This window comes from Scyliorhinus torazame, chromosome 26, assembly GCF_047496885.1.
Source record: "Scyliorhinus torazame isolate Kashiwa2021f chromosome 26, sScyTor2.1, whole genome shotgun sequence".
NCBI lineage: Eukaryota > Metazoa > Chordata > Chondrichthyes > Carcharhiniformes > Scyliorhinidae > Scyliorhinus > Scyliorhinus torazame.
In genome coordinates this window covers 11,756,847-11,783,217 of record NC_092732.1, presented here as the reverse complement: position 1 = coordinate 11,783,217, position 26,371 = coordinate 11,756,847, and the positions used below count along the sequence as shown (strand labels likewise).

General features: G+C 44.0%; 1 protein-coding gene across 3 annotated transcripts in view; it reads left to right on the top strand.

Moving 5' to 3' along the window:
* LOC140402902 (phospholipase A2 inhibitor and Ly6/PLAUR domain-containing protein-like) overlaps positions 1 to 26,371 on the top strand; it is a 62,731-nt gene that overhangs the window by 17,136 nt on the left and 19,224 nt on the right. For 2 of the 3 annotated variants that reach the window (XM_072490531.1, XM_072490533.1), the window contains 3 exons: positions 2,030 to 2,140; positions 18,378 to 18,515; positions 19,360 to 19,503. In XM_072490531.1, coding sequence (XP_072346632.1) covers positions 2,030 to 2,140; positions 18,378 to 18,515; positions 19,360 to 19,503 — 393 coding nt within the window. Of the gene's footprint in view, positions 1 to 823; positions 949 to 2,029; positions 2,141 to 18,377; positions 18,516 to 19,359; positions 19,504 to 26,371 lie in introns of those variants that run through there. The other variant, XM_072490532.1, reaches the window with a different exon arrangement.

Here is a 26,371-nt window from a genome sequence, read left to right as displayed (position 1 = left end):
TGCCAGGAACAAACTGAAACCTTGGGACTCTGAAAAGTAGAGCAGTGCGATAAAGTCAAATCACTACCTGTTACTCGGCATAACACAGTCCTCTGGGTCATTTTATTGGCCACCAGTCAATCACTAAAACGGATTCTTAACTTATCTCTATCCCTGGTGCCGACCAGTATGAAACTAGAGTTTAAACCAGCACATCCTTCTGGATTCGTCTGCTTTAATTAAAGATATAGGCTGCTTGCCGTAAAGAAATATGTCCATTTATCACCCATGGATCAAAAATGTGACTGTAACAATCAAACAAAGGAGTATCAAGGAATAAGCAGGAGGTACAAAATCGAGACCCTTACAGTAATCTGTTTCCTCGTGTGGATCCACTGATTTGTTGGTCATAAATGCAGTGGAAATTTACTCAACTGATCACTCCCCATAACCACCGGATCTTCTCCTGCTTACGAGCCATATCATCACACATTGTAAAATCTATCCCAAATGTCAATATCGCCATAAAGACACGGCATTAAACATATCCGCTGATGTCTGTTTTGACATATTATAGTTTGCTTTGTTTTTGCTTTGTTCCTGTTGTACTGTCAACAATAACAACTCAACACATTTCTACAGAATGTTCTCACATTTCCATACATATTACGGAAGCAATATCATTGCGAAATGCAGGTGTCTGTGACCAAGTCTTATTCACGTTAAGGTGAAAAATGACAGGAATGTTGAACAGAGCTATATGCTGTGTGTCATCGGATGTGTCAGACCAACCTGTTAGTATATAATGTGCACTGCATTCACCTAAGCAGAGTTGCCTTCCACTCGACAGAATACAGAAAGCAGGCAGCTTTCCAAAGAGACAGAGCAGATAGTTGGGAAGCGCAGAAAAGCGAACAAATATGAAGTTCTTGATTGTTATTGCCATCGTCTGCAATTATGCAACTGAAGGTAACGTTTCTTTTAGTTAACGTTCTGAATGTGTTTGATCCTGATTGACTAGCTAGATTGACTAGATTGACTAGCTACAGTTTTTTAAAACATGTAATGTAGGATCTGCAAGCCACGTGCATGACGGCCAAGCACGCAGAATGACGCCAGGTGCATTTTTCAAATAGATTGTCAACGAATTGATATGCATCTACCCTCAGCTTTGTCCAGTCCAATATTAATTGTCTTGTCAAAATTAGAGTATAAATTTAAACCACCTCTTCCAGAGGAAAGAAAACTTGTGTTGACGAAACCCAACAGAGAATGGAAGTAAAGGCATCAATACTACTACAAGATTTTAATATTATTTCACCTCTTTCACCACCTTATCATTGCATGAAGATTCGTTGCGGTAGATCTGTGCTGGCATCTGGCCTGCTCACAAGTCTCCTCGAACATTCACACCTTCATGTCACTTGTATCTGAGGAATGAGTGGACGACATAAGGGAGAAATAAATTGATGTGGTTCGATGAAAGGGCTGTTCCGAAGCACGTCTAAATTGATAACACTGGAATTAGCTAAAAGGACTGTTTTACTGACTTGCTTTATGGGTAATTCAAATTACATCAATTTATTGGTACCAACGTATGTATTTATTGTTTGTAAACTAAAGCACTCAATGAAATAATAGAATTCTGTATGAAGTAATCATAGAATTTACAGTGCGGAAGGAGGCCGTTCGGCCCATCGAGTCTTCACCGGCTCTTGGAAATCGAACCTGGCACCCTGGGGCTGTGAAGCAACTGTGCTTGCAATTGTGCTACCGTGCAGTTAATGTTGGGCCTTTTGGTGTGGAGATGGCATTTGACCAGTCTTCGAAAGTTCTGAGCGAAAACAATCAATTACTAATTTAATAATGTGATCAGATTTCTCTGGAAATTGTGGTACGATTTATACGTTTATCATGTGATCAGCTGTCGTAGGTCTGTGTTATGAACGTTTCGGATACTGCAAGGAAAATGGATAGAACCAGCCCACTGAAGCGCCACACATTGAATTTCAGAAAATGACTGACTTTTCCCTGTATTCTCATTCTGCAGTGCGACCTATTGTCTGTTTGAAAGGTTCTGGAAGCACATGTCAATCTTCTGATGTAATCTGTGCACCTTCGGACACCAGCTGCCAGACCATTTCGATCACACGAGCTACCGGTAATGAAACTGCAATAAAAAACGTTTTATGTAGTGTACAAATCGTGAACATTACAGGCGCTGTTAGTGAATGCAGAAACGCGTCCCCATTCTAAACTGCTCACCATCGAAAGTAATTGTGAACAACAAAATGACGATAAGTGGGGATTTATACATTCTATTAATATAAAGTGTCTCAGTGCCACATGTTGCCGTGATATCGGAAGTGTTTTAGAGTTACTAGATTACATACATCACAACAATGTATTTGCAATGCCAGAAAGTTCTCAAAATAAATGTGTTTTGAGCCAATAAACCAACGGTAAGAGGATTTTTTTGGGGGGTAGGGCAGGGCATTATGTCAATTTTGAAGACGCTTCCCAGAGTGGCACAGCAACAGTACAAAGAATATATGCCTGTTATCAATTGGGTATGAAATTAAAAGGAAAACTACTTAAAAGGGTGAATTGGACATTCTGAATTATCCCTTTGTGTGCCAGAACAGGCGCCGGAATGTGGCGACTAGGGGTTTTCACAGTAACTTCATTGCAGTGTTCATATGAGCCTACTTGTCACAATAATAAAGATTGCTATTACTATTATTATTATTTTTATTACAGCGTGGGAGTAGCCTGCGTTGTTGTGCATGCGGGGCCACGGGAGTTGTCTGAGTGGAACTCATTGACTAGCCGCGTCATGAGTTAGAACTGAAACAGTGAAGTAATCGATCAATCTAATGATGTATAATTTCATCACTCTACAATGTCGAACGTAGGCCGAATCTGGCAATTGGTTTGAAAAATAAATTGATAAGTAGGTTCTGAGGTTATAGGGAGTGGGCAGCAGGCGACTGAATAATGTGGGTCTCCTGAATGTTGATTGATCCAAAAGTCATGGATGTACGTTCGCTTACGAATGAACACTAAAGTTCAGAGCACAGAAAGCACCATGATCCTAGCCTTCTCTACTATCTTGAAAGCCAATACATGCATGTTGTATCCCTCTATCCGTGACCCAGTGTTGTTCGACTGCATTCTGGGCGCATTGTGCTGTCTTCCGGGGGGCTGATTGTCCCATATGTCGAGGGCATGTGAAAACAAAATTCGGTCTTGTCAAAGTAAGACCTGACTGGAACAATGGACAAGCTCAAAGCACCCTGATTTCAGAATGGCCAAGCAGACAGGTGGTTTTCTCAGAGTCTCTGCTGAAAGAAAATGAAATTTGAAAATACCAATAGCTGACTGGTGTAAGAGTCATTTCAGCTGCAATCAATCCAAATTGTTGTTCCAAGGAATGTTGCTGAGGGATAGTGTAGCGATAAGGCCCTGTTGGTGCTAAAATGACTGACTACAGGTATGTTGCGAGATTTTGGTTAACTTATAATGGACTTTCTCTATTTATGGAGAGTTTGCAATGTACTGATCAAAGGTTCGCAGAATGCAACAACCAGGAACTCCGAGCTGGCATCTGTGACCACAATGACGTAACTGGGCTCTGCTGCGAGAGTCTGCGGTCCCACGACTCATTGTTAGCCTCTGGAATATCGTTTCGTTTCTTAGGCGCTCATACCCCTGGTTCTGTACTGGGGACTTATTCGCAGAGTGAATAAGGGTTCTAATGCAAGGGCAAAAATAGGTTTTATTTCAAACAAGGTGAAATCGCCAAACTTACACTACAATAAAACAAATTGGATGAGGGAGAAAGAAGGAACACACAAAATAAAAAAAACAACACCTCTCCTGACTGACTGGATTGGGGCTTGGGGTGTCAGAATCTATGCTCACCACTGTGATCTGGACAAATGCTTCAAAATGCGGTTTCGTTTCACCTTGGCTTTGTTGGTTGGAGGAACCGGGTACCGAATGTCGTTGAAGCGTTTGGCTGTGCTGGAGGTCAGTCGGGGTGTGTTCCTTCGGTGATTCTCTGGCGAGGTTTCCGTTGCTGATGTCGGCTTCTTGTTTCTCAGCCTTGATCTCGATGCACCTGAGTAACTACGTTTGAATCTTCCTGGACTGCGGCAACTGGACTGCACCCCATTATTTCCTTAAAAACAAAACTGAATTCTTATCTTGTTCCACCATATTATAGTTGCTAGGATGGCTTATAGGCGTGACCAATCTTGACTAGGTTTTGCCTCGCATTATGTGGTAACTACTTTCGGATTGACCTGATTGGTTGTTGATTGTTTGGCCCATTGTCCTGATGTTGTGCGTAAACTATGTCGATGGTTTGATAGGTCAATGCGTTACTGGGCCTTTACTGGGATGGAGGTTTTAATGGGGTTTGTGGCTTATGGTCACAGCGAATGTGGATTTGGCTCAACTTTGGTGCTCCTGGAGATGCCATGTTTGATTTCAGCCTCAGGCTATTGTTTAAATGTTGACATATCTTCGGGTGTTAAGCACAGACAGGCTGCTGTTCCATGATCATTAGAAACAACGTTTTATGTTTCCATTCTGCACTGGGGAGTGCTGCTTTCGTTGTGCGAGAATGAATTTTGCAGTTGGGTAAAAGCTGGGAGGTCGAGTGGGGAGATACAAAGGGGCAAGTACTAATCATACTTGCTTTCAGGATCGCTCAATTATTTCTTTAATTGGGTAACTTAGCTATTTAGTTGGGTAATTGAAAGCTGCCCTCTAGTTAGTAGCATTCCTGAAACAGGAGTCAGCTTCAACTGTAAATTTTGGTTGGTTAATGCTTCATCTGGTTCAAACCAGTTTGAAGGCATTGTGATCATTGAATTATAGAATTTACAGTGCAGAAGGAGGCAATTCGGCCCATTGAGTCTGTACCAGCCCTTGGAAAGAGCACCCTAGTTTTTTAAACCCACATCTCTACCCTATACCCGTGACCCAGAAATCCCACCAAACCGTTTTTTTTGGACAATAAGGGTAATTTTTCATGGCCAATCCACCTAAGCTGCACATCTTATGACTGTGGGAGAGAACCGGAACACTCGGAGGAAACCCACGCAGACTAGGGGAGCACGTGCAGACTCCACATAGTCAGTGACCAAAGCTGTTAATCGAACCTGGCACCCTGGAGCTATGAACCAACAGAGCTAACCACTATGCAACCGTGCGATTTGAAACCGATGTAAACAGCTGTTCCCAGTGCTGCTTGTCTTCACTTGGACACTGGGAAGTGCTCCTTTGGCTGAGTGAGAGCGTATTTTGGAGTTGGGTGAAAACTGGGAGTTATATGGAACTGAGAGAATGTGAAAATAGCAGTTGACGCTGCAAGGTGGAGAAGTGACTGGTAAGTCTCCAGGGAGAAAAGTCGGAGAGAGGAGTTCCAGACACCGCAGCGGAGAGGGAAACAACTGACTGGTAATTACACAGATTGTAACTCGGAAAGACAAGGAATTATTGTCTCTCACTGAAACTGACAGAGGTCCAGCTGGGAAGAAAAACAAAGGACACAAAGGATCATAGGAAGGCTGTCATTCTATTGGCTAATAGGGAAACTGTATTATGTTTGAAAACCCGCTTTATTGAAGTTTATAAATTGATTTCAGACAGAGGTAATGAGGAGAGATTTTCAAAAAACAGTTCTTAAAATAAATAATTAGGGGTTGAAAACAAAATTAAGAAGGAATTAAATAAAAAAGACATGAGTTTCAAGTGACGTCTTGTTTGTGAATGATGTTGGATCTCGTGGCTCCATTATGATTCCGAGTGAGCTCATCTGTATTAACCGTTAGTTCCTGAGGAATTCCGTCTCAGAGTTAATGAACTGAAGTCAGCCCTTCGGACTTTGCGACACACCCAGGAGGGGGAGAGGTACTTGGACACTGTATTCTAGGAAGCATAAGAACCCTTAGAATAACTAACTTAAATTCGGCCAGTGATCAGTGACCGGTTCGTGTGACTACGAGTGACGGTTTCAGGAGCCTCAACCTTTATCCCTATCCAACAGGAAATACTGGGGCGTTGCAAGAAATGTACGGCAATAATAATGGGTGATTTTAATATGCACATAGACTGGAGGAATCGAATTGCCAAAGGTAGCCTGCAGGCAGAGCTCATTGAACTCATTAGAGACTGTTTCCTGGAACAGTATGTGGGGGAACCAACCAAGGAGGAGGCTCCTGTTGATTTAGAATTTTGTAATGAGGAGGGATTAATTAAGGACCACATAGATAAGTGACCATAGTATGATAGAATTCAAGTTTCAGTATGGAGGCGAGAAAGTGGAGTCCCACACTAGTGTTCTGAAATTAAACAAAGGAAATTACATCGGCATAAGGTCAGATTTGGCCCACATAGACAGGACAGGAAGGCTAAAATATAGGACAGCTCATGAGCAGTAAGGGTTGTTTGAGGCGATATTAAATTCCTCACAACTAAAATACATCCCCGTGAGGACGAAATATGGGATAAGGGGTAAACAACATCCATGGCTAAACAAGGTCAAGGACATAATAAAGACAAATACTAAGTTATTTCAGGATGCAAAGGCCAGTGGCAGGCTGGAAGATTGGGACACTTTCAAAGTTAAGGAATACTAAAAAAGTAATAAGAAAGAGCGAAGGAAAATTACGAAAAAAAACTTGCACACACTATCAAAAAGGATAGTAAACACTTCTACAGGTACATATAAGGTAAGGGAGTCGCTCAGGTGAATATTTGCTCCTTGAAAGATGAAACTGGTCAAATAATAGTGGGGAACACCGAAATGGCAGAGATGCTAAATCAATACTTTGCCTCAATTTTCACGGCGGGGGCCACCAGTACCATTGCTATAGGAACGGGCAAATCACAGTTAATAGAAAGGGTGGAACTTGGAAGAATCAGCACAAATAGGGAGACGGTACTCAACAAACTCTTGGAACTGAGGACCGACAAGTCCCCAGGGCTTGATGGCCTACATCCTAGAGTATTAAAGGTAGTGTCATCAGAGATTGTGGATCCATTCGTTACAAAGTTCCATGGACACAGGAAAGGTTCCAGTGGATTGGAAAATGCTAACGTGACGCCCTTGTTGAAAAAGGGAGGAAGGTAATATGTGGGAAATTACAGATAGTTAGTTTCACGTCTATTGTTGGAAAATTGTTAGAATCAATTATTAGGGACATGATATCAGGACATTTGGAAAGTAAACGCGATATCCATCCGAGTCAGCATGGTTTTATGATGGGAAACTCAGGTTTGACTAGTTTGCTTGAGGAGTTCTACGAAGATGTAACATGCAAAGTAGATAATGGGGATCCTGTAGATGTCTATCTGGGCATCCGGAAGGCGTTTTGATAAGGCGCCACACAGAAGGCTAATTCGCAATGTGAGATCACATGGGATTAGGGGTAAGTGATTAGCTTCGATAGAAGTCTGGATGGCTGACAGGAGGCAGAGAGTCTGGACAAATGGGGTGCCACAGGGTTCGGTCATTGGGCCCCAGCTAGTTACAAATCTACATTGACGACTTAGATACAGGGATAGAAGGTTATAAAGACAAATTAGCAAATAGCACAAAAATAGGTGGACAGTAAGTTGCAATGAGGAAATAAGAACATTTCAAATGGACAAAAATAGGTTTGGAGAGTGGGCAAATATGTAACAGATGGAGTTTAATGTAGATAAGTGTGAAGTCATGCATTTAGGTCGAAGAAATGAAAAGGCCACTTATTATCTAAATGGGGAGAGACTTCGCGATGCGCCGATTCAGAGGGTCATGTGTGTCTTCATGCATGAGTCACAGAAAACAAGCATGCTGGTGCAGCATATAATAAAAAAAACACATGGAATGTTGGCATTTATAGCAAAGGTAATTGAGTATAAAGTTGAGGATGTGCTGCTGCAACTAAAGAAGGCATTGGTAAGAACTCACCTGGAGAATTACGCACAGTTTTGGTCCCCATTTGTGAAGAGAAATGTTGTGGCATTGGAGCCAGTTCAAAGGAGGTTCACTAGATTGATTCCAGAGATGAAGGGCTTGTCGTATGACGAGGGATTGTACAGTTTAGGCCGGTACTCTCTCGCGTTTTGAAGAACGACGGGAGAACCAATTGAGGTATACAAAAAGCTAAAAGGTATGGATAAAGTAGACGTGGAGCTGATGCTTCCTCTTGTGGGGCATTCTAGAACAAGAGGTCGTTATCTTAGAATATGAGGAAGCCAATTTGAAACAGTGTTGAGGAAAAACTACTGCTCCCAACTGGTTGTGAATCTGTGGAATTCGCTACCTAAGAGTGCGTGGGTGCAGGGGCAATCAGTAAATTTAAGGAGGAGTTAGACAGATTTTTAGTTGCTAATGCGTTGAAGCGTTATGGAGAATGGACAGGACTGTGGTGTTGCGGCCAGGATGGGATCAGCTTTGATCACATTGAGGGTATTTAGGCCCGGGAGGCAAAATTGCCTAATCCCCCTCCTGGGTCATGTGTTCGTGGGAGGAAATGCTCTGGCTGATTTCATAATCTAGCTCTTGGTCTGTTGCATTGTGGGTGGCAGATGAGGAACATATCAGCCATGACAGAATGGTGGAAGACTCGATAGGCCGAATGGCCTCATTCTGCTCCTATATCTTATTAACTTATGAACGTATGTTTCAAAGTTCAAAATCATAAACGATGAACATTCTACATGTCTGAATAATGGAGAACAATGTCTGAAAATGAACCTGTGGTTAGACGAAAGACGTCATCCGGCAGCTCAAATTGGAACACGAGTTTGACCTGTCTATATGACACAGGTGAGAAGAGTACAAGAATCATGCATCAAAGATTGTTCTTCAACATTAACCTATAGGGCCAAGGACGCACATGCCGCGCACTCGGTGAAGTCCCAGTAAACGGAAGAGACCACCGAGAAGAATTTGGCCAATTCCGTTCAAAGCTGTAATATCTACTTATGTCTGAAGCTGTGAGTCTTGGGGCAAATTGTGATAATTTCCATAGCATAAAATGTGAATACATAGTGCATTTGATGAAAGTTTAGTGAACAAATCGTGAGTTAATTGTGGAGTGTTTGTTTGAAACGTGACTTTTTGACATCTTGAGACAATTCACAGACCAGATGATCACATATTGGCGTTCTCTCTGGGTGGGCTCGGAAAGAAATACAATATTTAATTCCAGAGTCCGAAACAACCTTGATCTTGTGAGCCCAGACTGAGCTGGAAGTTAAACGGGTAAATGCTCCATGCCAAGGCCAGGGTACAAATTTAATACATGTGAGACAGGTGTGTCAGTTTGTTCAAATTGAGTAAGCAAGTGAGTCTTTACTTATCTTGATTTAAATTTTGAATGTTGAGCAAATAAGTGGGTTGTGTTTTAAATTTGGAACGTGTCAAACAAACGCGAGCGATCAGAATGTCAGACTGAATGTGCAAGTCAGGAACAGAGACGTCCTTGAGAGGCCCGCAGAGGTCAATGATGCCGAAACACCACTGCCGAGTCTCGGCGATTCCAGAGAGAAACAAAAGGATGTTGCCAGAGATGGTTTAGGAAGTAGAAAAGCAAAGTTAGTGAAACTGATTGCTATTGCCAGGTGTCTGCGGCAGCTTCGGGAGTGCAATGATGAACGTAAAAGATGTTCATAGAATTTACAGTGCAGAAGGAGGCCATTCGGCCCATCGAGTCTGCACCGGCTCTTGGAAAGAGCAACCTATCCCCATAACCCAACAACCCCACCCAACACTATGGGCAGTTTTGGACAAGAGCTTTTAAAAACTGATGCAGGAAAAGGCAGCCTTAGAAAAATTGACAGCAGAACAAACAACGAAGTGATCTGTTAAATATGGGATAGTTTCTGTTTCAGTGCAAAAGCGATTTTCCAGGAAAAGGAGAAGAGTTTTAATGGAAAAAGAGTAGAACAGAAGAAAGTAGCTAAACTGACTGTTTGGGCAGCACGGTGGATAGAACACATAACATAGAACATTACAGCGCAGTACAGGCCCTTCGGCCCTCGATGTTGCGCCGACCTGTGAAACCACTCTTAAGCCCATCTACACTATTCCCTTATCGTCCATATGTCTATCCAATGGCCATTTGAATGCCCTTAGTGTTGGCGAGTCCACCACTGTTGCAGGCAGGGCATTCCACGCCCTTACTACTCTCTGAGTAAAGAAACTACCTCTGACATCTGTCCTATATCTATCTCCCCTCAATTTAAAGCTATGTCCCCTCGTGATAGACATCACCATCCGAGGAAAAAGGCTCTCACTGTCCACCCTATCTAAACCCCTGATCATCTTGTCTGCCTCAATTATGTCACCTCTAAACCTTCTTCTCACTAACGAAAACAGCCCCAAGTCCCTCAGCCTTACCTCATAAAATCTACCCTCCATACCAGGCAACATTCTGGTAAATCTCTGCACCCTTTCCAATGCTTCCACATCCTTCCTTTAATGCGGCGACCAGAATTGCACGCAATACTCCAAATGCGGCCGCACCATAGTTTTGTACAGCTGCAACATGACCTCATGGCTCCGAAACTCAATCCCTCTACCAATAAAAACTAATACACCGTCTTAACAACCCTCTGAACCTGGGTGGCAATTTTCAGGGATCTACGTACGTGGACACCGACATCTCTCTGCTCATCCACACTACCAAGAATCTTACCATTAGCCAAGCACTCTGTTTTCCTTCTTTTCCTTCCAAAATGAATCACCTCACACTTTTCTGCATTAAACTCCATTTGCCACCTCTCCGCCCAACTCTGCAGCTTCTTTATGTCCCTCTGTAACTTGTAACATCCTTCCGCACTGTCCACAACTCCACCGACGTCAGTGTCATCTGCAAATTTACTCAGGTCATTTATAAAAATGACAAACAGCAGTGGCCCCAAAACAGAACCTTGTGGTACACCACGAGTCACTGGACTCCAGTCTGAACATTTCCCATCAACCACCACCCTTTGTCATCTTCCAGCTAGCCAATTTCTGATCCAAACTGCTAAATCACCCTGAATACCAGGCCTCCGTATTGTCTGCAATAGCCTACCGTGATGAACCTTATCAAACGCTTTACTGAAATCCATATACACAACACCAACTGCTTTACCCTCATCCACCTGCTTGGTCACCTTCTGAAAGAACTCAATAACGTTTGTGAGGCACGACCTACCCTTCACAAAACCGTGTTGACTATCTCTAATCAAGTTATTCCTTTCCAGAATATTATACATACGATCTCTTATTAAACTTTCGAAGATTTTGCCCACAACAGAAGAAAGGCGCACTGGTCTATAATTACCGGGGTTGTCTCTACTCCCCTTCTTGAACAAGGGGACAACATTTGCTATCCTCCAGTCTTCTGGCACTATTACTGTAGACAAAGATGACTTAAAGATCAAAGACAAAGCTCAGCAATCCCCTCCCTTGCTTCCCAGAGAATCCTAGGATAAATCCCATCCGGCCCAGGGGACGTATCTATGTTCACACTTCCCAGAATAGCTAAAACCTCCTCCTTATGAACCTCACGCCCTTCTAGCCTAGTAGCCTGTATCTCAGTATTCTCCTCGACAACATTGTCTTTTTCCTGTGTGAATACTGACGACAGATATTCATTTCGCACCTCTCCTATCTCCTCGGACTCCACGCACAACTTCCCACTACTGTCCTTGACTGACCCTACTCTTACCCTAGTAATTATTTTATTCCTGACATATCTATTGAAATATTTAGGGTTATCCTTGATCCTACCTTCCAAAGACTTCTCGTGGACCCTCCTGGCTCTTCTTAGCTGTCTCTTTAGGTCCTTCCTAGCTAACTTGTAACTCTCGAGAGCCCTAACTGAACATCCACGTCTCATCTGTACAGCCTCATTCTTCCTCGACAAGTGTTCCAACTGCTTTAGTAAACCACGGTTCCCTCGCTCGACCACTTCCTCCCTGCATGACAGGTACATAGTTATCAAGGACACGCAGTTTCTGTTCCTTGAACAAGCTCCACATTTCAATTGTGCCCATCCCCTGCAGTTTTTCTCTCCATCCGATGCATCCTAAGTCCTGCCTCATCGCATCATAATTGCCTTTCCCCAGATATAACTCTTGCCCTGCTGTATAACCTATCCCTTTCCATCACTAAAGTAAACGTAATCGAATTGTGGTCACTATCACCAAAGTGCTCACCTACCTCCAAATCTAGCACCTGCCCTGGTTCATTATACAGTACCAAATACAAGATGGCTTCGCCTCTCGTTGGCCAATCTACATACTGTGTCAGGAAACCCTCCTGCACACATTGGATAAAAACGGACCCATGTAAAGTACTCGAACTATAGCGTTTCCAGTCAATATATGAAAAGTTAAAGTCCCCCATAACAACTACCCTGTTACTGCTTCTCTGTTACTACCCTGTGATAGTACTGCAAAGAACAAATGCCTAGATTGTGGGTGGACCCAACGTTCTAAACACACCGTATACAGCACACCAGTTAAAGGAACAGCTAGCAAAAGATCATAATGTAGCCCTAAAAACCATGCATAAGAATTGTTTCAAACTATCATCCAGCAAAGAATATTGCATGGATTAGCTGACAATGAAGAAAATCAATCGCTGTTAATGTGTTTAGAGTCAACAGTTCTCTAAGCATTACCCGACCCTCAGAATCAGGGGGAGGCGGGGGGGGGGGGGGGGGGGGGGTTGTACCTTTGATGACATGGGAGCAGCTCTCCTCCAAGATGTGGGAAGCGATAGGTGTGGTCCCGTTTAAACAAGTGTAGACAAAGAAACGCAGCACACCGTAGAGTGCTTTCAAATAGGTCGTGGGTTCATTTTAATGCCGTCACGTCCTAAATGTAGTCAGACACAATTTAGATGGGTGTCTCCGTCAGTGGGCAAGGAACGTAGCAACCCATTCTTCAGAAGGATCAAGACATTTGATTGAACGTTTTTACCCCGCTGATTCAACGTATAATTAAACCTGGATGCTTAGGACAATAAGTTGGGCTTGGAACTAGGGATTTTAAACAGGATCTCGGAAAACCAACTGGACAACACGCTCCCCCCCCCCCTGAATCAAGGCACCATTTGGAGAAATGAGGGACGATGTACAGGAAGAGCCGGATAACAAAATGAACCCCCCGCGGACCCATGTAACAACGCAATGGCAGAGACAGGCAGAACTCTGGACAACACGAGGAGGATTCCAATGACCTCTGTGTCATACGGAAGCTCGTCCCAGTGACCAATCATATACTTCTGGTCCCCTAGCAACAATCCACCATAAAGGCCACAGAACGGAAGGCCAGAATATCCCCTGTGGTGCCGTCAAGAAATAGTCTGCCAATGGCACCTCTGTACTGCGGTGACTTTAGCCTGGCCCCTCTGGACGTGGCTGCACCGGCGGCTCCCAGAAAGGATTCGAAGCTCAAGGATGATAATTTAGATTACGACAGATGATATGTTGTCATCCCGCTATCTTAACTCAATTAACCCCCATGGTAGAACACATATTAGGCTCAGATATTATGAAGAAATGTGTTTTTTTTCATTTTACTCTCTGAATTGCTGTGTATGGTACATGGGAGATTCGGAAGAGGGCCCCAAACAAAATATCTGACTGGGAATACAGAGAAAGAGCTTTCACAGTTATGCAATTATTGCTTAATATCCATGATATGTCAGATCAAAAAGACATTCAGAAACTGATAGAGGGAAATATAAAAATCTTCGTCTCGAGAAAGCATGATTGCGGGAGAATGGAAGGCGGGAATTTGAGCGAAGGTTCAGATCATTAACCACAAAAGCAATATCGTTTTGAGATGCCAGTTAAACAGGAAATTGCAACAGTAATTGCATGTTTGATTCATCAAGGGGTCTTACAAACGATAGACACCACAAATACTGACGAATTTGGTTGTCACGAAGCGAGAGTCTTGAGTTTATCTTTGTACTTTCGAGACCTTAAAAAGTTAACCCGTTTTAACGCGTCAACGGTTGCATTTAGCCCCGAAGTAATGATGAAACAGATCCCTAAGTCAAGATACTTGACAGTTTTGGATTTCAGTAATGTATTCTGGTTTATTCCACTGAATCGGCAGTGTCAGTATAAATTCACCGTTACATTCCTAGATCAAAAGTACACTTGGACATGCTGACCTCAAGGATTCCACTGTTCACCCTCAATATTTTACGAAAGTTGGCGCAAGGCCTAACCAGGTTCCCAAAGCCAGAATGCTTCGTAGAGTATGGAGCTGATTTCTTTCTGCAGACAGAAACTAGGGATGAGCATTTGCAATTGCGTAGTGCATTATTGAATCTTTTAAACAAATTGGGATGAAAAGTGAACCCCAAGTCGGCCCAGATTATAAAATCTCAGGTCATCTTCCTGGGACCAATAATTACATATGGAAACCGAAAAATAGAAGAAGGTGAAATAAATGCATTGCCACATTGCTATTCCCAATTAATATGAAATCACTCAGATTATTTTCAAATCTGGTAAGCTCTTGTAGAAAGCATATTGGCGGACTTGCTCTAAACTCTGCTCCCCTATCAAACCTATCAAAGGAAAACGTACCCTGGGAATGGAAAGAACATCATACTCAAGCCATACTCGAGCTTCAGCAAGCTGTAGTTAAGACCTGCAGGTCTCTGACCCTGAACTACCTTGTATGCACGAAGCTGCAGCCACAGAAAACACTATTTCAGTAGTCTTACTGGGAAACGGAAAGATAATATCTATTTCCTATGCATCCAGGTTACTAACTCCTCTCCTCTGGAACAAGGCCTTGCAGTCTGTGAAAAACATTTACTCGCAGTATTTTATGCCGTGGAGCACTTATTATACATATTAGATTGAATCCGTTTTCCATTCTAACAGAACACACCCCTCTCCAATTGTTATTGGATGGAAAAAGAAAAGACGGCACAGTGAGCTATCATCGCATGCCTGCTGGACCCTGATGCTCCAGGGATGGGGCATAGCTACAGAAAGAACCAAAACACCCACCCGCTAGCATACAGTTTGATTTATAGTGGGGAGCCTAACGAGTGGCAAATTCTGACCGCAAAGGAGCCTTTGTGCCAACATAAAATAGAAGAGTTGGAAAGGCAAAAAACCCACACCAAACATGCACTAAAACAAACAACCATACAGCAGAGGACGTGAAAGATGTTGGTCGGACGGACGCCCAAACCCGCTAATGTGTTTTTTGTAGAATGTTCTATGGTGGAATATGGCGTCCGTAAAACAGAATGTGACATTCATGTTGAAGAATCAAAAGGCAATTTCATACATAAATTAGCATTTCCAATGCCCAGCGCTATGAGCGCACAAGCAGCTCACCTGGCTGCTGTGGCTTACGTTGGACGTTTCCACCTAGCTTTACCAACCTCAGCAGAGATCTATTAGGTAAGTATGTATATGTGCAACAGCCTCACAGATGTCCTCCCTCGGTGGGAAGCAACAGGCTTCATATCTCTAGATGGTGAACCTTTGCCCTCTGGCGTACTGCTTAAATATATCCTACCACACGCCCAAGACCGAGAGCATGGCATCATTAAGGTAAAGATCTATTAGAGGTGTTCCCCTCCTGGCAACATCAGTGAGTGAGTAAAGATGTATGCAGTTAGTTTTCCTTCGGCTCCGCAATTTCACCAATTCTGGAATGCTAACTTTAGCATCGGCCCCACTTACTGTGGATACGCTCCTTTTAATTTCACAAAACCTTCAAATCTGTTATGATATTCCTGTCTAATTTAAACGTATCACATTTGTCTAGAATTTCACAATTATTAGTGCCCGTTTCGTTTCAAAGTACTCCGAATTCTGAAGTCAACTGTTGCTCTTCGCGATGTTAATTTGTAATTAACACTCTCCCTAACTGCCATATTAAACCACATAGGAATTTGCACTGTCTTTAAGGTGTATCATGGAAGCCCATGAAGGTGTTCCACGTTTCTAATGCTAAATGCGGCAGGGACAATTTGTCCGTGAATTGTGCACATTTGACGCAAAGTTGAAGTGACAGTTGAAAATTGCAGACGGAAGTCATCGAAGAAGGACTCAATTAATTGAATCTTAATCTATTGGTGATGGATGGAAACAACAGCCACAATTTCACAGACTATCACAATTCGCGATCTGCCTGTCTAAAAAAGAAATGGTTCCAAAATAATATTTGGTTCCCGTGGCCCCAGTTGCTTACCAGTACTCTACCCTGTCGCCCAACCCCAATCCATCCACCGCCCGCATCGGTCCATCCGTTTCTTTCTCTCTCCGGAAGCTGTCCTGCATCAATAAATCGGTTCCCGTGTTCGCAAAGCTCCTAGTTCCTTGCTTCTTTCGTTCCGTTATTCAAATCTCCCGCCCCCGCCTCTCTCTCCCCACCCCCCCCCCCCCCCCGCCAATGTTACCAAGCTGCAAGGGTAAATCTCCACAGCACTCGTTGCACCACCAGCTGGATTTTCTTCAGTGTCTGTGTACAGCACATGGTCGAAGCAGAGCTGAATGGGAGAGATTTTGTTTCTTTCTATAAGGGGAAATTTAGTTTGGCCAATCCAGCTACCTGGACATATTTGTAATAATATAGTAATCGCTCACTGTCAGAAGTAGGCTTCAATGAAGTTACTGTGAAAAGCCCTTAGTCGCCATATTCCCGCGCCTGTTCGGGGAGGCCGGTAGAGGAATTCAACGCGCGCTGCTAGCCTTGTTCTGCATTACAAGTCAGCTGTTCAGGTCACTGCGCTAAACCAGCCGCGTGGGACTTAGGGAAGTCCCACACAGAGACGGAGAGAATGTGCAACCTCCACCAAGACAGTCACCTGGGGCCGGGATAGAACCCGGATCCTCAGCGCCATGAGACTGCAGTGCTAACCACTGCGTCACCGTGCCACCCTGATTGGGAAGAAATATTAATATAAATTATCAATACGTTGATGCAGCGAAAACTTCGGTATGACAAGTGACTTGGGACGATTGCAGAATGTGTAGAGGGCAGAATAGAACTTCAAAGGGGCAATGACTAGATCGTGGCATCTGAAGATTAATATGGGAAAAGCTGAGTTGTTGCATTTTAGTTGGAAGAATATTGAGAGATAATAGAAAATATGGCCACATTGTAAGAATGTGGAGGAGCATAGTGACTTGGGTGAATGTGTGTATAAATGATTGAACGTGGCAAGGCAGGTGTAATGATGATTTAATGAAGCAGATGTATTATTGGTCGGGGAACACAGTACTAGAGCAAAGAGGTTATCTTGACTTTATGTACAGCTCTAGTTATATCACAGCTGGAATAGTATTTAAAGTTCTAGCGCCAAATAATAGCAAGCCTGTGATCGTACTTGAGAGATTGCAGAAGAGTCGAACAAGAACGATTCCAAGTGTGAGGAACATCAGTTCGGAGGATAGATTTGAGAGGTTCGGACTGTTTGCTTCAGAGAGAGGCAAATACGGACATTTGATAGTGATGTTCAAGACGATGAGGGGGCAGAACAACGTTCAAAGAAGTAAATGTGAGTTGTGAAAAAATAATTTCAGAAAACTAATAGTGTCGTCTCGATATCGCGGATGTCTTGTGGAGGAAACTTAATCGACCGATTCCAGAGGGCATAATATCACTATTTGAATATAAACAATGTCCTGGAGAAAGGAAAACACAAGGTCATGATACTAAGCTTGTTCAGAGACCAGATGCAGGCTCACTGGTAGAAATTATATCTGCTGTGATGTGCCAATTTGCTGAAGTTATGGATATCATAGTGACACCACCAGATCTCCGGTATCCTGGGTACAGGTGAAGCAGAGCCAGGAAAGCCTACTGAGCAGTGCGAACGAGAGAAATCGAGATTGCCTTGATATTGAAGGGTCAACGGTGAGGACAAAGGCCGATCGAATTTAGTGAAGAATTGAAGATCAACGGGAATAGGAGGAGTGGGGAGATTAAGTGTATTTATGCGTGCGCGCGTGTCTATTTAGGGTTTCGGGGAGGGGGCCAGTGACAGTAGCTAGGATGTGTTGATACAGATGAGTCAGATCGTTACAAAGTTTTCAAAACTCATAAAAGTGTAAATAGATTTTGAACATTTGGAAGGGTTTGAAAAAGTGCTGCAACTATTCTAAATATATCATTACTTTTCGTGAAATTTGAAAGTAGATTAACTTCAGGCTTCCTCGGCTTATATTGTGTAAGTACGGAGCAGGGCATACCTTGTGGTTTTGATGGTAACGGACATGAAAACAAAATTCTCCTGGTTTCTCCTGGCGCTGGAACGTTGCAGCTCCAAGATCACTGCCATTGCAGTCATATCGAAAGAAGTCCAAAAAAGCAAACATATTGTCAGTTTCACTCCTGTCTATGTTTATTTACAGGAGAAAGCATTGACATGTTCATTGAACAAGGATGTGCGCGGACCACTCAAGCAGTATCGTTCACGAGTGGCCACGTTTTTGGCTGGAAGGGCGTCAAATCATGTAGTGTTGACTCTTGCAATACGCAGAGTGCACCAGGTAATGTTTCAGAAAGTTCTTTTCTCACCGGGAGTCAATTGCCTTTTCTGACAGGATGGATTTGCTGCTCAAGGCCGCATTTGATCGTTCTCTCATTGTGGCATTTTTCAGATGCTAGCATTCTGACTATGGTCGCGCTTTTCTACCCCCTCACCACTTCTGACCTATTTATTTGATCCGCCTTGTGGTCTCATGCCAGAATAGCCTTTTAAGTGATTTGCGAATATGGGGTCTAGAATTGTTTATATGGATTTCAAGACATCAGAATATGATGATGAAAGGGTTATTTCAAAAGAAAGTCACTGTTGTAATTCCGTTACTTCAGACACAATATCATTGCCAATATTTCTATTCCATACGTATCGACCACCATGACATAGATTTACCAACCAAACTATACAGAGCTGCGCATGACATCAGCTGACCACATACCATTGAGTTCAGCCTGAGATTCCCATCGAATAACTCCTTAACACTTGAGGTAATAGTGTGAGCCCTTAAATTGGCAAATAAAGAAGCACCGATTAGAATGTCGGCCTTGCGATTCCATCATTGATCTTTGATTCTGCTGTGTTGTTCTGTCATGTGTGTTAAACAGCTGGTGCCAGTTTTATCTCCAAGGCCAGCATTCCACCCCAGGGAAATGAGTATTCCAATGAGCTACACTGAAAACTGATACTGGGCAGGGACCAACACCAACGACTGATTATAGCGTCCAAGAAAGAATTAGCCCCAGAGTGTTGACCTAACACCTTTAACACCAATTGTTCTGTTTCCGCAAAGAGTTACTTATGACACTGATGATTTCCCACGGAAGATTCCTTCACTTTATTTCGACTTTCAGATTCTGCCAATCGGACCCAGAATGGACTGGAATGCTTCGGATGTTACGCCAACACTTCTGATTCCTGCACGAGTCACCAAACGCCTGTGAAATGCGTGGGCCAAGAGGATCGTTGTTTCTATGGATCAGGCACTCAAAGTTTGGGTATGTTTATATTTTATTTTCCATGAGCTGATCCTCTGTGTTCCTGTCTTTCCCATATAAATTAATCTCTGCCAACCATTTTCCGAAATAACAGAAATAAAATCAAAATGAATCATGATATTTCTCCGTCACCCACTAAATTTCACTGGGGTTCTCTTCAGGGTCAGAGAGTCACAGACTGAAAGAGAACGGGAGGACTGTACTTGACGGGTCTATTTGATGGTCACGGTGAAAGAGCCGTTTAATTTGTCCCACGTCTCAGTGCCACGGTTAGCACTGCTGCCCTACAGCACCAGAGACCCAGGTTCAATTTCAGCGTCGGGTAACTATCTGCAGTTTGTACTTTCTCCCCGTGTCTACAGGGGTTTCCCCCACGTGCTCTGGTTTCCCACATAGTCGAAAATGTTCGAATACTCTATATGGATTGGCCGTGTGAAATTGTCCCTTCGTTTTCATGGATGTATAGGTTAGATAGGGTGGCGGGGATAGAGTCGGAGAATGCTCCTTGGCCGGATGCAGTTGCAGAGGGTCGATTAATACTCGGTGGACCGAATGGCTCCATCTGCACTGTAGATATTCTCCGATTCTAAGATCCGTTCTTCTACAGGCCGGCCATGAGCCTGAATGCAGCAACATGTACCCACAATCTGTATAGTGTCAAACAGGCCCTTCTTCGATGTCTCAACATACCCTTATATATATATTTGTGATTGATTCAGCACCAATAACAGGCAGGGGACAAATGGGCATACTGATTTTACTTTCTGAGCAACGGGTAAAATATTGCTCCTTCCTTTTTTCTTCATATTTTTCACTATCAGTGATGCGCTTCTATTTTGTAGCGAGCCTCTCCCTGTGAAACACTAACTATCCTGGTGTGTTATGGAAACAGGAGCAGGACAGAGGGTAAGAACTCTGTGGCGAGTCACCGCTCTCCGAACTCCCCAAAGCCTACAAACATCCACAAGTCGTGGTGTGGAGTCTGTTCCACTTACCTGGATAATTGGAGATGCAACAGCCCTCAGTTCCCTCCACACCATTCAGCGAAAATCAGCCCGTTTGACTTGTCTGGCTTCGAATCCCAGATCGGTTATTTGAATTCAAATTATAAATAAGATCAGGAATTAAATATATAATTAATTGTTGATACCTCTCTAAAAAAACATCCACGCCCTCGATTAAGAGGAGAAGGCCGCATTAAGTACCATCTACACAATGAAATGTAAGAACTCACCATGTCTACTTTGACCTCATCATCCAATCCGACACTCTTCAACATCAAGATGAACGCCGAAAGCAGAAAAAGAGGAACATTGCCAGATGCATGTTCCCTCCAGGATGGCAAACTTCACTGCCACTGGTTCAGAATCCTGAAACACCTTTCTTACCTGTTGACGTACAGGGAGTTTAGTGGTTCAAGAATGCAGCGCATCGTCTCAATTGTAAGGACAGTTAGTGATGTACAAGAAATGTTGCTTGCCGAAAGGGTCATCGATATCCCGTAAATTATTTAATACAAATATTATTGGTCACATTGAAGTCCTTTTCCAGTGCGGATGTTCTTACAAACTCCATTGATCATTAATTGTGCCAGTAAACCTGTCTCGCTGCAAATGCGTGAGACACTCGGGTAAATTCCCATCTATTCTTGCTTATATTTATCTTCATCAAATCCGCTGCAACGCTCAGTAGCCGTGATAGGGGTCTTTAGATTCACAAACTGTTGGCCTCCTCAAAGCTCTCCTGCTTTTTGATTGAACTTTCATCTATATTTCTGGGCGACTTGTTTGAAATTCCGATGGATATGGCAACGAAGTAAATGTAATGGAAGATAACATTAGGTGAGCACAATTTCTACACCATTTCACAAAAAATGGAGAGGGCTTGATCATTAGGCATTGTTACTGCACTCGTGATCTCAAGACCCATCAGAACGTTGGGGGACATGCTTGGGAATTCAACGTGGGTAATTTCAATTCAATTCAAAACGAAAATATGAACTGAACTTAAATGTGCAATTATGGCCAATACACCATTATTGATTGTTGTTAAAACCCACTAGTTCCTCTACTACGCTTATCGCAAGGAAGTTGGTCGTCCTTTGTCCGATATGCGACTGAGGCCATGGGCACGTTATTCAGTTCCAGGGCAATTAGTGATGGGCAAAACATGTTGGCCTGGCGCACGTCGCCCGCACTTCTATACAGGACGAAAGGAATTGCCGCCTATCTGATGTTCTGCAATACTAATACTGGTATTGAATACTGTTGCTCTCTTTTGGTGGCTATAAATATGGCGATTAATAAGGTCGCCTTTCTTATTCTTAATTATGAATATGCTTCCAGAGTCGCCAGGGATCTTTTGATACCGCCACAAGGTTCAAGCGAATATCGATCAAAGAGCCAATACACCAGTTAGTTAGTTCAAAGTCAATGATACTTTATTTACACACAGTATGATTTTCCCGTGCACAATAACACTACAGGCTAAACTATGTCTATCACTAACATCTGTACTTAACTTCGGGTGCCCACCTGGGTCAGAGGAACAATGGCCGTTGTTCGGATCTGAGGCTGTTGGGTCCGAAGAGGTAGCAGGAGTACAGCTAAGGTAGTCCGTCTGGTAGCGAGCGTTGAACTTGCACTTACTTGCTTCTGGTGATGCAGGTGGAAGGGTCTCTCCGGTTGAGAGCCAATTCCAAGAGGCTGAACACATGGCGGGGTTCCTTCTTATCTTCGGGGGCCTTCACGCGCTTTTACGCGGGCCGTAACCTTGGCCTCAATTAATTGGGCCGCTTCTGGATCGCTGGCATCGATCTGAGCCAATAAAGGGGCGGGTGCCTTGATGGCTGGGCGTGTCCAAAGTGGCCGTTGGCCTTGCTTTGTTTGTTTCTTCTTGCTGCGGTAGTGGCGCCGGAATGTCTGGGATGGTATCGGCTACCTAAGCACTAGTCTGTGTTCATTGGAGATGGACCATCAATGTGCAAATCGGCCAAGAGTTTCGATTCTGTCTGCAGTCTGCCTTTTAAATGAACAATCAGGCTCTGTGCCTGCTTGTTTACTTTGCATTGTCCATTTTTCCCTGTATGCTCTGCGAGTGTCCATTTTATATGCTGAAAGTGGCCATCCCAGATGGCCACACGCTCTCCGTATGATCCTCAATGCGAAGTATGAAGTATCACATTACTGAAACTTCTTTGTTCTCTGCCTAAGTCGAGCACACGCAATCAAGGACAGGTTCTATCCTACTCTGTTCTATGGATTCGAACCTTTATCTAAATTGCTTTAATTTATAGCTTATCATTATAAAATCCTAAGGGGCACTATAACATTCAAGCATGCATTACATTTCTTTCCCTTTTAAACACGGGAACCTCTAACTGTCTTTCTCTAAACGATCTTTCAGACTGTTTAGACAATAAAAAGAATTTACAAACAGTATAACATTATACAATAGCAGCATTATATTTCTCTGTATCTTGGCGGTCAAGTACAGAAAATTCACATCCTGTTTTTAATAGAACAAAACAAAAAAGTAATCGATGCACTTTATTCATTTAGAGAGAGTTGGGGGTTGCCTGGAGTCCGAAAATAGGGGGTCAAAGTGTGTATACCGGAGTGCGGGAGGCTTTCCTTCTCCATTTTCGACGTCTCAGTGTCTGGATGACAGTACAGAGTATTGCTATCACTAATAGGGCTTCTACGATGTATGAAAGGGAATAACATTTTGTAAGGTTGTCGCACCAGGTTGGTGGGTCAGTGGCTGTCTCTGGGTGTGGTGTGTGGCTGTGATGGGAAACATTCACGGCCTGTGGGGTAGGGGGTCAGGGTTGTCGCTTCTGTGCGCGCATGTAGTGATCGCACGTTGATCCAAATGTAGGTCATGATGTCGTCTTCGTTTTTCTCTTGGTCTTCCTCTGTCTTCTGGTGTTTTTGATTTCATGTGGACACAAGCATAATATCTGTTATTGCCTTGTTTAAGATCTCGTATGTCTGTCTGCCTCGCCTTTTATCATCAATTGCCCATTAGATTTGTCCCCATATGTGACTCCGTCATTTTTTGGTAAACCAAATATTTTTGGGGATAAGACATTCGAAAAAGAAAATACTGTCACCTGCGGGCAATCTCGCAGCCTGTGTGGTCGATGGGCTGAGTGGGCGGACAATGTCTCCGTTCAGCAGCCAATTGTTTCATCCAAGTGTTTGAGGGTGTAAATAGCATGTGGGGATAGGGACCGATGCGTCGCCGGAAAGCAAAAACAACTTGTGGCAAAGAGCATTCTATAAACCACAAACTAAGAAACAGTAAAAGAGTTTCGAACCAAAAACGCCGAACGGGGTGCGTGTGGGCCGCGGCGGGGCAAGAATGGGTGTAATACCGGAGTAGGGCGGTGACCAGTGCCGTAGGTGCAGTGCCCGAGCTTAACTGAGCAGATGGGGTTCCTCAGGCAGGGCGGGGACAAGTGCCATTACTCCACTGCCTGGGTGACCGAACAAGAAAGGAAAGAATTTGTGTTCACCGTGGATAAACTGGTTCTTATGATTGCCGTCGAATCAGAAGAGTAGTTATGACAGTATCAAGATTTGGCGAGGGGCCATAATAAACTGTATCGTGAGACGAACAACATACAAGCATTCAACATTTAAAAGAACAAGCTGAAACAAGAAAGCGGGCAGGCTCCGTCAGAAAGAAGGACACTGTAAATGACATTTAGCCTGGGCGTAACTAGCATATGGATTCGGTGTAGTGTGACCGAAGAAGAGGTGGAGAAGTAGAGAAACTAAAATGAAGTGGCATTAATGAGGTGTCCCTGCCATGACAAGTGGCGGGTAAGCACTCACAGTGTGCACGGGGCAGCTGGGACCTTGTAGCTGCTGTGGGTGGTGTTCTCTTTCATATCTGGGGGCTAGTCTAGCTGGTGGTGGGGTCTCCTGCCATATCAGGCGAAGTGTCCTGACTGCCCACAGTTGTAACATGACACCTGGGACACGTAAAGTGGAGCAGGCGCTCTGGTGTATTGCTCCCTTGGGTAATGTTCCCTGGGTGGGGTGTTGGGTTGATTCCGTTGCTGTTTCGGGGGAGGGGGGGGGGGGCTTGGAATTCTGGGGCGTAATGTCCTAACTCCACAATTATCGCATTCTTGTGATTTAGGCTGCTGTGGGCTGTTTCTTCCCTCGTTTACCCATGCGGGGTTTTGATGTGTCCTGACTGGATGCATGTTAGCATCTGCCTGCTCTTCCTCTACTTTTCCTTGTTCTGACCTTCCCTGAAGGGATTGTTCCCAAGTTCGGGGTAATCCCTTTAATACCCATTTCTCATCATGTGTGTCGTCTGAGGGGTGATAATTGGTGCAAGCTCTCTGTCTCTGTCCTGCTTCGGTCGCGTGGGAGACTACGATGCGAGTCCATTTGGCCATATTTTCTGGGGTCAAATGGGCGCGGACTGACTTTCCAAATACTGCTGTAAAGTGGGTCCAAAGGCATCCAGCAAACGCTGTTGGGTGCTCGGTCTTTTTTGTCTGCACCTACTGAGTACTTTTAGGGGATCTCCCTTATTGTAGCCGATCACATCTAGGATCGCTGCATGCATTTCTTGGAGGGTGCCTCCTCCTACATTTTGTGGGTCGGGAAGGGCTGCCACGACTGAGGGGTCGAGGCTCAAAACTGTGAGCATAACTTGCTCTCTTTCGTCCAGGCCGTACATGGTCGCCTGTTGTTTAACTTTCGCAAAATAATGGTGTGGGTCCGATGTGGGTTGAAACTGTATGATTTTGTCACACGCGTCCCTTAATTGGGTGACGGTTAATGGGGTAGTGCACAGAAAATCGGGGTCTCCGTTTGTCGTGGCCCTGCACTGTGCAGTGACAGGATTCATGGGATTGTGCACTACCTATGCAGTCGGGAGTGGGGGTGCTTTCCTTTTCAGGGTTTTGTCTGGAGTACACGTTCCATGCACATAGCCATGGGCAGTTTCATTTAACTCCATTCGGGGCTATTTTTCTGATCTAGCTGGGGTCCGAATGTATCTTCGAAACCATTTTGTACTGAGAGCAGGGATGCATGTCTGCAATTTGCTTTCGGCATTTGGCGTGGTCCACCGAACTCTGCCTTTGTTCAGTGGTGGAACTGTGGAGTGCTCGCAAGGCTGCTTTTAAACCCTGACATTGCTTCTTTAATTGCTCGACTTGAACTTCTGTTTCTTCTCTTACCAACATCGCGCGTCGCATGTCTTATTAGGCTTTATCGTACTGGGACTGAAAGCTGCTTTGGTGAGCGATACAAAATTGGTGTGCCCGTTTGACATCCGCCATCTCCTTGTCCTTCGCAGGTAACTGCTCTCTAAGTTGCTTATTAACTTTCTCGCACTCGCTAACGTCTCCCTCACTATTCATCTCGCTGTCTCGAATCTCTCTGCGGAGCGTCTTCAAGGCCTACTCTGTGCCGCGCAATTGTGCCAAGCAGGCCACGATTTCCATCGGCGATCCGGGGGCTGGCGTCGGTTGTTAGGCCCATTTGGGAGTGCCGACTTCCGGGTCGAGTCCAAATCGAGGTCGTGGTTTCAGTTCCTGTTTGGGCCCGATCAGCTTCCAGGTCCTGGAGGTCAGGTTGGCTCGGGTCAAAAGGTCTCTACGGGCCTCGGAGGATGTACAAGCCTGAAAGGAAAGATAAAAGAGCGAGGTTAGTAATAATGTTAGTCTCAGAATTAAATATTAAAAGGTTGGAACGAGTATAAGATAAATAAAAAGAGGATCTGTTAGGGTGAGCTCGCAGAGAGTCGCCTCGCTCTGGCGCCATCTTGATTTTTACACAGAGGTGTGTGTTCCCCTTTTATACATTTCCCAGAGGGATGTCACATGTCCCAGCTATGT